Source organism: Arachis hypogaea, chromosome 15, assembly GCF_003086295.3.
Source record: "Arachis hypogaea cultivar Tifrunner chromosome 15, arahy.Tifrunner.gnm2.J5K5, whole genome shotgun sequence".
Classification (NCBI taxonomy): domain Eukaryota; kingdom Viridiplantae; phylum Streptophyta; class Magnoliopsida; order Fabales; family Fabaceae; genus Arachis; species Arachis hypogaea.
In genome coordinates this window covers 4,155,081-4,170,666 of record NC_092050.1, presented here as the reverse complement: position 1 = coordinate 4,170,666, position 15,586 = coordinate 4,155,081, and the positions used below count along the sequence as shown (strand labels likewise).

At 34.4% G+C, this 15,586-nt stretch overlaps 3 protein-coding genes across 5 annotated transcripts; 2 read left to right on the top strand and 1 right to left on the bottom strand.

Annotated features, from left to right (window-relative positions):
* The first annotated feature begins 683 nt into the window (after positions 1-683).
* Positions 684-9,232, top strand: LOC112747684 (serine/threonine-protein kinase STY17-like). 3 transcript variants are annotated; one of them, XM_025795844.3, is made up of 16 exons: positions 684-1,239; positions 1,601-1,715; positions 2,149-2,249; positions 2,383-2,490; positions 3,190-3,244; positions 4,012-4,122; positions 5,071-5,121; positions 5,416-5,570; positions 5,661-5,768; positions 6,299-6,372; positions 6,741-6,916; positions 7,358-7,453; positions 8,183-8,263; positions 8,390-8,443; positions 8,565-8,699; positions 8,787-9,232. In XM_025795844.3, the coding sequence occupies exons 1-16, from the start codon at positions 1,037-1,039 to the stop codon at positions 8,868-8,870; spliced, it is 1,707 nt and encodes a 568-aa protein (XP_025651629.1). In that variant the 5' UTR covers positions 684-1,036; the 3' UTR covers positions 8,871-9,232. The 3 variants fall into 3 exon arrangements, with proteins under 3 accessions (XP_025651629.1, XP_025651630.1, XP_025651631.1); XM_025795846.3 differs by having other exon boundaries at positions 694-1,239; positions 1,527-1,715; XM_025795845.3 differs by lacking the exon at positions 8,183-8,263 and having other exon boundaries at positions 690-1,239.
* Positions 9,233-9,508: 276 nt separating this feature from the next.
* LOC112747686 (thiosulfate sulfurtransferase 16, chloroplastic-like) lies at positions 9,509-12,326 on the bottom strand. Its single transcript, XM_025795848.2, has 7 exons — positions 11,440-12,326; positions 11,236-11,316; positions 11,030-11,140; positions 10,561-10,634; positions 10,203-10,273; positions 10,000-10,053; positions 9,509-9,792 (listed from the first exon to the last, which is right to left on the bottom strand). Exons 1-7 carry the CDS (start codon positions 11,529-11,531, stop codon positions 9,718-9,720), a joined length of 558 nt encoding a protein of 185 aa, XP_025651633.1. The 5' UTR covers positions 11,532-12,326; the 3' UTR covers positions 9,509-9,717.
* LOC112747685 (thiol-disulfide oxidoreductase LTO1-like) lies at positions 11,799-15,447 on the top strand. The gene is made up of 7 exons (XM_025795847.3): positions 11,799-11,841; positions 12,329-13,085; positions 13,323-13,582; positions 13,683-13,795; positions 14,306-14,453; positions 14,909-15,046; positions 15,122-15,447. The coding sequence occupies exons 2-7, from the start codon at positions 12,731-12,733 to the stop codon at positions 15,194-15,196; spliced, it is 1,089 nt and encodes a 362-aa protein (XP_025651632.1). The 5' UTR covers positions 11,799-11,841; positions 12,329-12,730; the 3' UTR covers positions 15,197-15,447.
* The last annotated feature ends 139 nt before the right edge of the window (positions 15,448-15,586 follow it).

The following is a 15,586-nucleotide window of genomic DNA, read 5'->3' as shown; positions in this document are numbered from 1 at the left end:
TTTTTATGAACAATAAGATTTGAATGAATGAATGAGTAAAAATGATAGAAATAATTTTTATTGATATTAGATAAATTTAATTAGATTTAATTAATAAAAAATTTGTATGTATGGTATTATTCAAAAAACAATAACACTATTTATAAATTAAATATTTGAACATTTGTTTAAAATATAATTGTTATTAATGAGCTATATATGATTAATTCCTTTCAATATATGTACGCCTTTATTTCATTTATCCTTTTCAAAATTTTAATTATCAACGTGTGTGGATATTGGGCGGAAGTAGGGTCCACAGTGACGTGGATAGCTGGGAACAAACACACTGCACTGAAGCCAAAAACATTTATTAAAAATATTTAAATTATAATAATATTTTAATATTTTATTAATATTAAAATATAAATTAATTTTTTAATTATAAAATATTTAAATATTTTTTATTTTAATAAATAATAATATATATTATTTTAAAATTTAATTTAAAAATAAAATTAAATATATTAATATGTGATAATATTTAAGTATGTGTAAGGATAAAAATTTGAACACAATCAATTTCACATAAAATTAATAATTAAAAATTATTTAATAATTTAATTGATTTAATTAAATTTTCATCTAACAACTTTTGACTATTAACTTCATATAAAATAACTATATCTGAATTTTCACAATGTGTAAGTGCTTGTTAATGACTGCAAATACTACCAAACCAACTCAACCAAGCTAACACCCAGAAACATTTTTAAAATTTAAAAAAAAGAAAAAAATTGAAAAATGTAAAAAAGAAGAAACACTTGAAAAGCATTTTGCGTCAACTGAATCTGCCCTCTTTCCTCTTCCCTCTTCACTCTTCCTTTCCTTTCCTTTCGCCATTTCTTTCTTCTTTTCCTTCCAGTTTCCCACGATCCACTTTCTCTCTCCTCTCTCTTCCCTGTTTAAGTCTCTCTTTCTTCTTCGTCTTCTTCTGTGCTGTGGACCGGTTTTGATTCGAAGTGTTGGTTGGTCGTTGTTGTTTGATGCTCCTTCGATGGTGATTGAGAACGACATTGAGAGCTGTGGGAGCAGGGCGGTGCAGTCCTCGTCGTCTCACGCGCATCCACGTCATCACCGCCAGAAGCTAGAGGTCTACAATGAGGTCCTCCGCCGTATTCAGGACTCAAATTCCGACGAAGCTAACGTCCCTGGCTTCGACGATCAACTCTGGCTTCACTTCAATCGTCTTCCTGCTAGGTTTTTCGCCATGCTTCCAATTACCTTCACTTCTTCTTTTTTCTGCTTCTCTCTTTGCAAATTTACTTAGTTTTCATGTGAACTCGGGAAAACTCTGGATATAGTCGTTAAACAGCGATTTAATTTATGTTATGTGATATCCATTTGATATTTTGAGACATTGGATGAGAATTGAGAAAATTGAGATAAGAAGAAAACCGAGCTGAGTGTTTTTTTTTTCTCTTCTTCTCTCTTTTTTTTTTTTTTTTTTTTTTTTTTTTTTTTTTTTTACTTTACCTTTTTATAAGTGGATTTGGCGGAGTGCTTTTTGTACGAGTATGGTGGGTTGTGGTTGGTCACTGTGATTGGTGGTACTACATAGGTATGCTTTGGATGTGAACGTGGAGAGGGCAGAGGACGTTCTTGCTCATCAGAGATTACTCAAGCTCGCTGAGGACCCCGCTAATCGACCAGCATTTCAAGTTCGCCTAGTACAGGTTTACTTTTTCTACCACACAAATTAGTGCGCTTTGATTATTTGTCTTTTAATACTTATTATTAGTACTATTAGTACTACTTCACGTTCTATCTTAGGTCAAGATTATTGTGCTGATAGTTTATTTCTAATTGATTTTTAGAGTACATGGTATTTTCGTCAAATGGTTGTTGAAATTTTTTCCTGCTATTATACTGAGAATTCAGTATTCTAAAGGGTGTCGAGGATGTTGGAAAGTGGTTATTACTTATTTATTTGGTTGACTATATTGTTTTTTGCTGTAGACTTCATTTATAAATGCCACCTCTAACCTTAGATTGACGTAAAATTTGGAACTCGATTCAGTTATCTTTTTATTAAGTTCTTAAAAGTAAGTCAAGACTCCAGAGTATTACTATATCCTGACCTATTCGTGTATATTATCTTTATTGCAGGTATATCCTTTTGGTGGTGCCAATAATGTTGATTCCATGCACTCAGATCCTTCTGAGAAAGAAGATGCACAAAGTTCTCTTAACCATTCATTTAAGCAGGGGTATGTCTCATGCACTTAGATCATGTGTATGGCTCATACACATGAATTTTTTCAGTTTTTTATTTATTTCCTATAGTTATTCCGTGATCTCATTTTTCTAATCCCATTTCTCTTGTCTCTCTTTGGCAAAAAGAGTTCATCCCCCGCCTACTTTTGGTTCATCCTCTAATCTTGAAGCTCTTGCACTTCAAAATGTTGAACATGGGGGCAGTCCGATGGGTGTGATGCCATATATTCAGCGGTACGCATTATAGCTGAATCATTATTTTGGACTATTTTTCTTGTAATTTTATTGCAGCTGGATTCATCTTTTTTCTTTTGCTTAAATTAATATTGTTCAAATCTATGAAGTACCATCTAACATCAAGTAGAAACACGCATTCCATGTTGAGGTTGATATAGAGACTGAGAAAAAAGTATGATAGACCTTGAAGATAATATTTTCCAAGTGCAAAAATCTCTTGGTCTTGTAATTAAGGAATTATGTCCTCAGTTGGGTGCTAGAGTTATTTTGTCCTTCCATATTAAATTTCTTAGGGTTTGTTTGCCACTTGAGATTTTTAAGCCCTCTCTTGTTATCAAGTTTAAAAATAAATTGGAAGGATGCGTTTGGAGGATTTACTATATATTCTTACAATTTTATCATTTACTAGAATATTACGTATGAAAAGGTAAATGGTAATACGATAAATTTATTAGTAATAAAAAGGTTATTCAAACTTAAATCTCATAAAACTTCCCACTAAGGGGGAACTTAAAAATGATGAGTTTGGAGGATTTTGAAGGGCATCCAAAACTCTCGTCTCCTGAATAATAAAACTCGTGAACACACCTTTAAGATTGAACGTACATCCATGTTCTTATATACTTATAGTCGTAGTTAATGTGTTAGTATCTAAATTTCTAACCAGTGCTAATTCTTCCATTTACTAAATTTTAGGCCCATGCACGAGATCACTTTTTCAACAGTTGACAAGCCTAAACTGCTTAGTCAGGTAGTTAATTCTTTTTCTATCTTTAATTTTCTTATACTTTTGTTTTATAAATTGTGCTTTTAAATTGTCGTGTGACATACAATTTTCATTTAGTTTATGTTCCACTGAATTATTTGGCTTCCAACATGGCAACAGGCAATATCTTCTGCTTTACTGGGAAGTTAATTTAGTTAGAGAGCTGTTTGCAAGGCAATCCAAGAAATAATCCTAGTTTGTGATTGCCTCTTGCATCAATTATAGATTTACTTCTTTCCATGTGCTTTTGCTGTTGTGAAACGTAGGCATTTTAAACTATTGATTGAAGGTTTTTCATAAGTTGTATAAGAATGATCCTTTGAGAGTTGTTGCAAGTTGTAATTTTCTGATAGCCCTGTTATTCACTTTTCACACAGATTGGATTGAAAATTTATAAACATAACGGCATACATGTATGAGAAAGCCATGCAAGATCAATGCGATAATATTGTCAGCAGTTACTATTTATTTGGATCCATAAATTTATACTTTGACTAGTATACATACACTCCTGTATATGTATAATGTGTAAATTTTGCAGAGGGGTAAGTTATTTGTATTCAAATTTAATTGTCTGGATCTAACAATGGAGAGATCATCATTATTTTTAACTGGGAAGATGACTGCATTCTTGTTCATTTCACAAACTCTTAGGTTTCATCAGTTATTCATTTCACATGGATCACAATATGTGGAGAGATTGAACAATTGCTTGTTATGTAATGCCTCTCACTTTTTGCTATGTATTTCAGTTAACCTCAATTCTTGGTGAGCTTGGACTGAACATTCAGGAAGCTCATGCCTTTTCAACCTCTGATGGGTTTTCTCTGGATGTCTTTGTTGTTGAGGGATGGCCTAATGAGGTACGGTGAACTTGTCTGAGCAATGAGCTGGTACATTCCTGTAGTCTGTAGATAATATAGAATTGCTTATGCTATCTTGATAGCAATTCTTTTTATATGGATACAAATACATCAACACAATGGTTTCTTACAAATTTAGGTGCATTTTATTGCATTTCAAAGCCATATCTGAAATGTTTCAAACAAAATTTCTGCAGAAGTGGAAATTTAATCTCCAGCAGTTCAACACTGCATGCTCTGTTGAGTTGCCCTTTTTTAATTGGTACATACCTAATACAAGGACTAGATCCAAAATATCAGTATGACCTAGACAATGGGCGGCTATATCTCATGTAATATTATTGACCCACCTTGATTAAAAAGTTATGCGACTCAAGTTTTTTTGTATGTAACATTAATTTCATGATCTATAATTATTCCTTGTCCATTCAAATCGTTATAACTGGCAGAGTACATGTAATTTGATTTCCTTGATATATACATCATGATGTCTGTTATAACTTGTTTTCAAGCATTCTCCTTTGCTTCTCTGAAAGTTGTGGAGACATTGTTTATTTGTCTTGCATGCATGTGTTAATCTACATTAACAAGCATTAGAAAAATATAAAATTTCACGAGTATGTCTCTTATCTCTGACAGAATTTACTTCTTCCTGTTTCAAGTTTACTTTAATCTCCTTGGTAGAGTAGTTTTTGTGTTTTGGGAATTCTCTATACAAGCTTCATTGGTTGGTTTCAGCAAGGTAACACAGTTGCTTTTGAAACTAGTATTAGTGGAAAGTATGAAGACTCTTTTGTCAACATTGAATATGACATTACATATTGTAGATTTCCCTGATCTTTCATCAATCCTAAATCTGAATACAAATTGCTTCTTGTGTTTTCTATATATTTTTGGTAAGATAACAGCTTAAATTTATTGTCCCTTTCTTTACTTCTGGACCATTAGGAAACTGAGGAGCTTAAAGGTGTTCTGGAAAGGGAAATTTTGAAGGTTAAGGTACAATCTCTCTTTTACGTGTTTCACAAGAGCAAGCTTTAGAGTGTTCAGGAAAGATATCTTAGAGTCCTTGCTATAGTGGCACTTATATTCAATAGTGAATACTAAGAAGAGAAGACGTGATTACTATATTTTGACTTGAGAAATAGCTAATAGTTGTTTGGACTACCATTGATCAAGGAGCAACATCTGTTGAAATTAGTTGTTTAGTTTGCATATTAGTATTCTTTTTTGTATTAATATTGATATAATTACATTGACTTTCACATCAAGTAACAACATATGTCAAAACAGGGCATACTTTCTGGTGCCAGTGAACATTACCAAGCAAGGATGGAACCATCCCCACATTGCATAGAAATACCATCGGATGGAGCTGATGTATGGGAAATTGATCCCAACCAGCTCAAATATGAAAACAAAGTGGGCTCTGGATCATTTGGTGACTTGTGAGTTATACATGTTTTAAATATTTTTTAACTCTACATAGTTCCCTTGGTAATGGATCTCTTTAACCTTTTTTTCTTGTGCATCCATAGGTACAGGGGTACATATTGCAGTCAGGATGTGGCTATCAAAGTTCTTAAGCCTGAACGCATAAGTACAGATATGTTGAGGGAGTTTGCACAGGAAGTTTATATCATGAGGTTTGTTTGCATAAATGACTGATTCATAGAGCAATGGCTGAGATTGTTTCTCATCTTTGTTACACTCTACAACCTTGCATATATACTTTTTAGTTGATAATGGAAAAGGGGAGGGTCTTTGTTATTTGAGAAAACTATCTGACTCGATTAAAATATGTTATTATCTTAATAAAAAATAATGGCTCATTTTTTTATGATATTAATTACTCCTTTCATTTCAATAATATCTATGAAGTTTAAAACATGTAGTTGTAGATTAACTATCAATTTCCAATATACTAATATAAACTTAATTAGTTTTACCAATATCTCCTTTAATTTAATTGCTATAATTAGATAACCACTAATTACAATTTTATACATCATCAAGATCTGTTTACTTTTCTTATGTGGTTTTTAATTTTTGACAGTTATTTTCCATCATGACAATTTCATTTTTTTCTATAAAACATCGTCTTTTAATCCTCTGTAGTTTGTAATAGTATTCTGAGCAAACCACTCTTTCTTTATAAAGACTTGCCTTGTTGCAGGAAAATTCGACACAAAAATGTTGTTCAGTTCATCGGCGCATGTACTCGGCCACCAAATCTTTGCATAGTTACGGGTAAATGGGAGAACCCTGAGAATCTATTAATGTAATAAATTTATGATTTTATATTGCTATGGTTGGTGCTTTGAGAATTTGTAGTTCATATTTAAGTTGCAGAAATAATCTCTCTGCTTTTGGCAGTAAGGTTGCTTACATATACCTTCTGTATCCTGCAATTTTCAAAGCCTTTGTGACAAGGCCACTTTTCACTCAAGTAGCTTGTTTATATTAGATTTGTTTTAGTTTTAGAATCTCTATAATATCTCTGGTTATGTATTTATGATGTTTCATGTATTTGATTTCTAAGATGGTTTGGTTGCCTTATTCAGTCTCCATATAATTGAAATTTGATGCTTATGTGCTTATGTTTATGCCTTTATCAGAGTTTATGTCTAGAGGAAGCTTATATGACTTTCTGCACAAACAAAGGGGTGTATTTAAGCTCCCATCTTTACTAAAAGTAGCGATTGATGTTTCCAAGGGAATGAACTATTTGCACCAAAATAATATAATTCACAGAGATCTCAAGACTGCCAATCTTCTGATGGATGAAAATGAAGTAAGAGGATTCAATGAATGTGCACATTGATACTGCTTTTTTGCATTTCAAATGCTATTGGTGCATGCTTTGCTGCTTGCCGTGTTCAACATTTGTCTTGAAATTTACATTTTAGTATATTCTATGCCACATTCTTGCGCTTGTAATTCCCTGTTGGAAGTGATGTATCTATGCTGGATATGATGCTACTATTCCTGTGTGTATTATGACATGATTGTTTCGTTTTGTATTGCTGTGTATGTCTTTGGCCATGTTCACAATGGACTTAAAGTGTATGACATCATGAACCATCGGTGGTAGTTGGGGTGTTGCTGCACCATACAGTAAAATATGAACTTATGCACTCAGAAACAGAACTTTTTCTAGAAGAACAAGCGCATCTCCAAACCATGTCATTTTATATATAGTTATGTACTCAAATATTATATCTTTCTTCAACAGGTGGTCAAGGTTGCTGATTTTGGGGTTGCAAGAGTGCAAACTCAATCGGGAGTGATGACTGCCGAAACTGGAACATACCGCTGGATGGCTCCTGAGGTATGGATTTTCTTTGATTTGTGATTGGTTGCTGATATTCATGATTGTGGAACTAGAATGTACGGTTGATATTTTAGGTACATACTAGGTTTTGATCGGTTAAAAAGTAGAAAATATGGACTTGTGTGAATATGAGAATAGTTGAATTCTATGTAGATTTTTTCTCTCTATACTGAACCAAATCCTTGCATTTTGAGTTCCGAAATTCAATTGAAACAGAAAAGGAGTTAGATACAATGTAGAAGTGGGTCTAATATTTGGGACATGGATCAGAGAGATGCACGAAAACTATAAAAGAAACCATTTAAACTTAAGAGATTTATATTTCATGATATGACACTATGGCTTAGCTTAATCTGTCTAATCAATTCCACCTTGGGGAACGTGGCTTATTTCTATTAATATGGACCTTTGCTAGGTTATTAGGTGTTTTAAGTTGCAAGTTTTGCTACAGTATCTTATCTTGAATTTTAGATTTTTGAAAATAAAAATAAGAATAGGTGAATTCGAGCCACTGTATTTTTATGCCTTGGCTATATTACCAAGTGTTAATGCGGTGATGTCATTCCTTAGCTTGATGCCTATTTCAAACTTGTCTGTGATGATTCGAACTGAAAAGTTGTTGCTTGCAAGATCATCATATTTTGCTTTATTTCATTATTTTATTTTAAATTTAGGTGTAAAATGGTACATTAGGTAACTTTCAATTGATTTGACTTTTACTTGAAGGTCATTGAACACAAACCATATGACCAGAAGGCAGATGTTTTTAGTTTTGGAATAGCTCTTTGGGAGCTTTTAACGGGAGAAGTGAGTAATTTTGTGCCAGGCAGTGGTCCTTGCTGCTTTAACTTCCATTAGTTTTTCGTCTCAATCCTTGATATTACCTTTCTATTATTTTCTCATTGTATATTCTACCTTTTTTCTTTTAATCAGCTACCATACTCTTACTTGACCCCATTGCAAGCAGCAGTTGGTGTGGTGCAGAAGGTTTGTTCTGTTCTCTTTGCCAATAATTTTGTCGTAAACATTTTGGTACTCTTATTTATGCAAGATAATTCTTTTGGTAGACTTATGCATGACAATTCTGTGTGGTTTAAATTGCTCTTAGGGCCTACGGCCTACAATCCCCAAAAATACACATCCAAGACTTTCTGAATTGCTCCAGCGGTGCTGGCAGCAAGATCCATTGCTGAGACCGGATTTCTCTGAAATTAAAGAAATTCTTCAGCAGATAGCAAAAGAGGTAAAAAAAATATTAACTGCAATTTACAAAACTCTCACTTAGTTTGACCTATAAGCTCTAAATTTGACATTGTAATGTTTCTTTCAGGTCAATGAAGATAAAGATCGACACAAAGAAAAGTCATCCCATTCCCACGGCTTTCTCTCATCACTAAGACGTGGCCATAACTGATATTTCGAAACTATCTAAGAGGTGATCATAGGAAAGCTCCTTGTACAGTAACCTGACCAAAGATCAAATGAGTTGATTATTTCTACACCCGAAAGATTGTGTATTGTATTGCCTCAATTTCTTACACGATACGCCCCTCTTTTGTGCACCTAAACTATTCTTATTTGTATGTGAATAGGATGGGTGCAAGAGCGGTAGAAATCGAAAATTCACGGCATCTTGTAATGTTAAATTCTTGCACTTTTTTTAATAGGAAAGGTGACAAGGTGCAATATTGCAAAAACCCATTTGAGTAGTAGAAAGCAGAAAACATTGGACCTTGATATGCTTAAGGCTTACAATAAATAGTCACTTGTTATTTATCCTCGTTTCTTCTGGAACTGCTAACTTGAAATCTGTCGTTCGTTATAGTCGGACTTAAAACAACCGCAGAACTGTTAAAATTTCCCTGATACTCTAATAACTGAATCCGTTGAAACTTGACCTCTAAAAAAGAAAGTGACCAAGGCCCAGTTACTCTAACATATTCCTTCTGATCGATAATGAAGACTAATATCAGTCGGGACGACAGCAACGTGGGTAAAAGGTGAATACAGAGTAAAACCAATTTCCCTTTTTTAATTTGCTGATGCAATCTCTTATCAATGTAAAGATGGGACGGGATAAGCGCTTTTTATTCAGCAAACTAAATAAACATTTCTAGGGTCAACAAAATATACAGAGTGCATATAATTTTGTGTACTTTTCCCATTTATGTATTTCTTTTTGGGCAGTATGCAAGTTGCTGCTACTGCCTTACGACTCGAATTTTATTGTATATATACAGCTGCAGCTCCTACATGACACATCACAGTTCTGTTGGAAGGTTATTTTGGGTCCAAGCCGCATAACCACCAGCTATATCCGTTACTCCGGTGAACCCCTATAAGATTAAAGATATCTTTGTCAGAAATCACAAAAAGCCTTGCATAAACTTTTATTATGACGAGATATTCTTATCAAGCTGTAACATTATTTTTTCTGCACTCTGAATGTATTTTAACAAACTAGCATATGCTTGTTTTGGACTCCAAGCAAGAATGGCAATTGCCAAGATGTTAAGAAAAGGCATTGAATAAGGAAATCTTACAGCGGCTAATAAGTCAGTAGCAGCCATCATGGACCTTTTACCGAGCTGACACCCCTGTCAACCAAAATTATGTACATCAGCTTCAGCAATCACAATTGGCCATGAATAATATATATATATATATATATATATATATATATATATATATATATATATATATATATATATATAACAAAAAGTAAAAAATAAAGAAATGCACTCACTACAATAATTTCATCATCTTTTCTGAACTCTGACGAGACCTCTTTAACGAAGTTGGTGTTTTTTGTCATCCCTGAATACACACACGTAGCAAAAAATACAATAACAATAGTAGTGTTAGTTTTACTTTTACACCATTTGTAAAAGCTTTTCACTATTTGGTATTTGGAATCCTATATGTGAGAAAAATTCTAAAGTAGTAAACTGATGGTCTTCCCATGTAAACAATATAAAGAGTATAATAAAAACATCTCAAATTATGATGATTGCAGAGGTATACATAACATAATAACGAGAACTTGTTCTTAGTCTCTGATTAAGAACTTGATTAGTATAATTGAGATGTGAGATATATAGAACCTGATCCAACTCTGAACATGTAAGGTATGTTAATTGCGCCAGGAGCATGTCCTGCATGGAACTCTTCTGGAGTCCTATGAACACAAAAACACAAGGACTATGGTGTGAGATACATACATCATTGTTTCTCACATGATGTCTTCTTTCCAACCCAATACACAATGATCCCGCGTTAAAGTAGGGCTAAAAGGGTGCATCCAAAGGATATAATGCAAATGTGTTTAGTATTGACACATATATTCAACAGTTTGATCAAGTATGTCAAATTATTTCTAACATGCAAGAAGTTACTATGTATGTACGTATTTCAAAAATGTTATTGGTATACTAAAATTAGTCATTAATGTATTTCTATATAAACATATATGTGATTTAATTTATTTTTAATATATATTTATATTTCAAAATATATTTTATACTAATAATGACTGATTTTGATGTCTACCTAAAATAATTCGATTATTATTACCTGACATCCAAATAGCGATGGCCAGCAAGAAGAAGCTCGTGTGCTACACGCACCGGCACCGAGGTTGGAACTCCAACAGCTTCTAAGCTCCCACTCAAACCAGCTTCCCTCCTTCAATTCAATAAATCAATTAATCATCATCACCATAATCATTTCATACAATTCACAACATGCTAGTAGCTTATTAGCTCTAATTCTTTACTTACCGAAATGGAAACTTGGGTTCAACAAGAATCCTTCTACTACTATATCCCTTTTGATAATTGATGGCCACTATAGATGAAGGCCTGCATGTAATAAAGTACGATATAACAAACTTTCAACTTTCTAGTTGAAGAAATTAAATAGCAAAATATATAGCTCTAGATATATACGGTAATTAATTATGTACGTGTTTTGATTAGAGGCACCTGCTGGTTGTGTGGTAAGCATTAAGGAGGGAAGGACGTGAAGATAAACATGCGCCGGAGACATCAAATGAGGTTGCTATCACTGATTTCATGGTGGATGCTGATGATGATGATGATCTGAGGTATGTAGTTGTTGCGGCTAATATATGTAATGTGCTATAAGCAATGTTTTATTGTGCTATATTTTCCAAGGAACCAGAAACAGAAAAAGATCATAAAAAGGATAAACACAATATATGTGTCAGTGGAGTAGGGGATAGATATACCATTGCAGGTTTGTTACGATCAGTTCAAGAAATTAAATTTTAAAGTAATTAAATAATTTTATTGTTAATAAAGGATTTTTCTTTGCAGAGATGGGCTATTATTGGATAGAGATGGGCTACCGCACCATCACCTTAGGTTGAGTGTATTTTCATTTTTCAAATTACTGTTCCATAATATATGCAACATATTAAACAAACAGGAACATGTATCAAATTAAATAACCGGTCTAAAAATCATTGAATAGCTAAACTAAAAAAGAGTGCCGATTAAACTAATTAAACTAAAAAAGAATTATTATTTTATATTTTTTATAGTATAAAAGAACAATTTTTTACGATATAGTATTCATCTTTTATGTTGGTAAAGTTTTTTACCTGAGAAAAAAATATTATTTAGTCCCAAAAATAAAAAGATATGTAGTGATAGGCATTAGGCAATGATTGACTTATTTAGTTTGTTATTTCTCTTTTCATATAAATGCAAAAAAAATTCCTCAAAAACTAAATCAAAGCTGTGTCAATTTCTTGTGTATAAATATCCAATCATACATTTAATAATAATAATAATAAAAATGGATAACGTAGTGTCAGATTACACGTAATGGCACGTAGTTTCGGTACAGGGATAAGCCCAGCAAGCAGCTGTCCAATAAAATCAAAACACGTGTGGGACCCACCGTCCACCACTTCCTCAAGTCTTGGTATCTTGGATAAGTCTCCACCTCACAAAGCCCATCTCTTTTTTGTGAGAGAGAAGCAAACACGTGGCTTCACCACAACTCAAATGGGCCCAGATATTTTAATACTCAAGCCCAAATACTATCCTCCAACATGGGCCCAATAAAACGAAAGACATTTTATGTAATCACAGGCCCAATATTAAGCCCAATTAACACCAACCACCACTGCACCCAGCAAATTTGTTTGACTTTTTCGTTGACTCCCATTCAGTGGAATATGGTAGATGAGCTTATCGAGGAAGAAGGTGAGTTGGTTAGCTTAAGCTACTAGAAGCTTCCACCACCATGGCCACTTTCACCTTCTCCATGTCCCTATCGTCTTTTCGTTCCTTTGTGCCCATTTGGCACCACCGTGCTCCCAACCACCGGAGCTTGGGCCTCTTCGACGTCACGCAGCGTATGAGGTTGCCGCCGCCTCTCAAATGCTCCGCCGCAGAACCCGACCAGGAAACCAAGGTTCCCGCCACTTCCTCCGGCTCCGGCGAATGGACTCATAAGCTGACCGCGGGGATCGCCGGGATCGGCTTCCTTGAAACCTCGTACCTTACCTACCTGAAGCTCACCGGTTCCGAAGCATTTTGCCCTATCGGTGGTTCTCCCTGCGGCGACATACTCAACAGTGATTACGCGCTTATTTTCGGTATTTTTTTTCTTTGCCTTCTCTTGAATAAGTTGCAACTATTCGATGGTGCTTGCAATTGAACTGTTCTATGATTTGATTCCGTTAGGGTTTTGGCTTGATGTGTGTGTTTGCCATATTGTTGTTCTATGTGTGATTCTTTTTGGTCTCTGGATTTTGTGGTGTGAAGGGTATTATTTGCAGGCAATGTGTTTGAAAGAATGTGTGAGTGACATTTTTCTGTTTTGTGTTTGATAGGTGTTCCTCTTCCTTTGGTTGGGATGGTGGCGTATGGCTTGGTTGCGGCGCTTGGTCTGCAATTGGCCACAAAGAAGATGTTGCCTTTTGGGATTGGCAGGTCCAGTGCCCAGCTCATGGTGTTGGGAACCACTACCTCCATGGCAGCTGCTAGTGCCTATTTCTTGTTCATTCTCAGCACAAAATTCTCTGGGTCGACTTGCTCGTATTGTTTGCTTTCGGCATTCTTGTCTTTCAGCTTGTTCTTCACCGCAGTAAAGGTTTAATTGTGTTCAAGTCTTCATTGTTGATTTTGGTGGTTGTTTTTTCATGTTGTTGCCTAATTCGTTTTGCTATTTTTCTTTGGAATTTCTGCTATAGGACATTGGATTGCAAGAGACCAATAAACAAGTGGGCATGCAGTTGCTTATTGCTAGCTTGGTGATTCTCACTCTGAACACCTCCTATAATAATTCTATATCTGCCTCCTCAAGGTGAGTTTTTCTTTTTTGCGCAAATCTCTATTTTCATTTTCTCAGGTCCAAGAAACTAAGGCAATAATCTAGTTTCCAATTGTCATTTTCTTTTGTAATTTTTAGGCCAATATTTACTTATTTAATATAACCTTTTCCACGCTTCCTATACAAAACTTCACTTTCTACTCATGGATATACATGTTTTTGTTTAATGACATACAAGGAACGTGTTTGAGCCAATATGGAGCATTTTGCATGATCTTCATTACGTTAGCCTGTGACTGTTACATCACAATGTGTTATTAGTATTGTTCTACTAAAATGTGCAATGTGTGACATGGTTGACGTATTGACTTGGTGGATAATATTCTGATTTAATTTTCACCTAAAGCATAAACTTACTTTTCAAGGAAACATCTGCTTGAAATAGATGTATCGTTTATCTGTTTATGCAATTGGAGATGAAACCAATGTAAAATTTTACACTTGTAACTTACAATTTGAATCTCAATTTTTCTGTTCTAACAGCCTGGCTGAAATGGAATTGCCATATTATGCAACTGAGATAAAAAATCCGTCAAGCCCCTTTTCACTCTCTCTAGCAAAGCATTTGCACTCAATAGGAGCTAAAATGTATGGAGCCTTCTGGTGTTCACACTGCTTAGAACAAAAAGAGGTATGTGGTCTTCTATAATTTCCTTCATTGTTTTAAACCACGCTAAGAAAATTAATCATCATTAATTTTATGGATTTCTCTATGCAGCAAATTGTTGTCAATTCTAGTGATAATTGAGTTACCTGTCATCAAGCTTGGATTGATTATCAAAATCTAACTGCTAGTGCAAGTTTATATAAAGAATTCAATTCACATGGATATGGCATCTTATTGTGAATGTCTTTACCGTGATTGAGACATGCTTGTTATTACATATATATACCTTTCTGTTTGTCATTATTTCTTTGTTATATGTATATGTTATGACGAGCAGATCCCATTACATGCATAATGATACTGTCCACGAACAAGACGCACCACAAGCCTTCCATGCATGCAGTTTATTTGTCTTATATGCCTTAAATTATAATGATCCTAATTGTCACGGGCTCATTCACTTTAACCCTCCATGACAGATGTTTGGTCGTGAGGCAGTGAAGGAGTTGGATATTGTGGAATGCTATCCTGAAGGGTTTCGGCCTGGAACTGTGATGAACAAAGCATGTGTGGATGCCAAAGTTGATGGTTTCCCCATGTGGGTTATTAACGGTCAGGTAGGTTGTGAATTATAACTGTCTCTGATTTATCCATATTTATTGATTTCTCATCATTTTTGTCATTTCTTGTAGGTTGTGAGTGGTGAGGTAGAATTATCTGAGTTGGCACGAGTCTCCGGCTATAATGGATCCGCTCAACCTAGCTAGGGTTTGAACTTCGGAACTAACAGATATCACATTGTAGAAGCACATATATTGTACAGCTTATAGACGAGTTTGTTTGTCCTTTTTTAGACCTATTCCTCCCTGTTGTTCTATGATGCCAAGTAAGAATGTATCTTATGTTTTTTTTTTCCCCCCTTGCCCTAGTTGAATGTTTTGTACACATTAGGGGTCGGAATCAACCTTGAGTAATGTCACCCATTTGTTTCCTAATAGAATAAATCGTAGTTCTTGTAGATTAGAAGTATGTATGTATGTGTATAAACGGCCAGCGCAAAAAGCACAAAAGCTAAGTAAAAAACATTAAATGCGTAGTTTCTGATTTACAGTCTGAATAGAAGCATTGGCGGCATCGGAGAAATTAGATCAACGAGC

Coding starts and splice junctions, on each gene's coding strand:
- LOC112747685 (XM_025795847.3), top strand. CDS start 12,731: ATGGCCACTTTCACCTTCTCCATGTCCCTATCGTCTTTTCGTTCCTTT. Junction 13,086..13,322: donor TGATTACGCGCTTATTTTCG/GTATTTTTTTTC, acceptor TGTGTTTGATAG/GTGTTCCTCTTCCTTTGGTT. Junction 15,047..15,121: donor TGTGGGTTATTAACGGTCAG/GTAGGTTGTGAA, acceptor CATTTCTTGTAG/GTTGTGAGTGGTGAGGTAGA.
- LOC112747686 (XM_025795848.2), bottom strand. CDS start 11,531: ATGAAATCAGTGATAGCAACCTCATTTGATGTCTCCGGCGCATGTTTA. Junction 11,141..11,235: donor GAACCCAAGTTTCCATTTCG/GTAAGTAAAGAA, acceptor ATTGAATTGAAG/GAGGGAAGCTGGTTTGAGTG. Junction 10,054..10,202: donor AAGATGATGAAATTATTGTA/GTGAGTGCATTT, acceptor TTTGGTTGACAG/GGGTGTCAGCTCGGTAAAAG.
- LOC112747684 (XM_025795844.3), top strand. CDS start 1,037: ATGGTGATTGAGAACGACATTGAGAGCTGTGGGAGCAGGGCGGTGCAG. Junction 5,769..6,298: donor CAGGAAGTTTATATCATGAG/GTTTGTTTGCAT, acceptor GCCTTGTTGCAG/GAAAATTCGACACAAAAATG. Junction 8,444..8,564: donor CAGTTGGTGTGGTGCAGAAG/GTTTGTTCTGTT, acceptor AATTGCTCTTAG/GGCCTACGGCCTACAATCCC.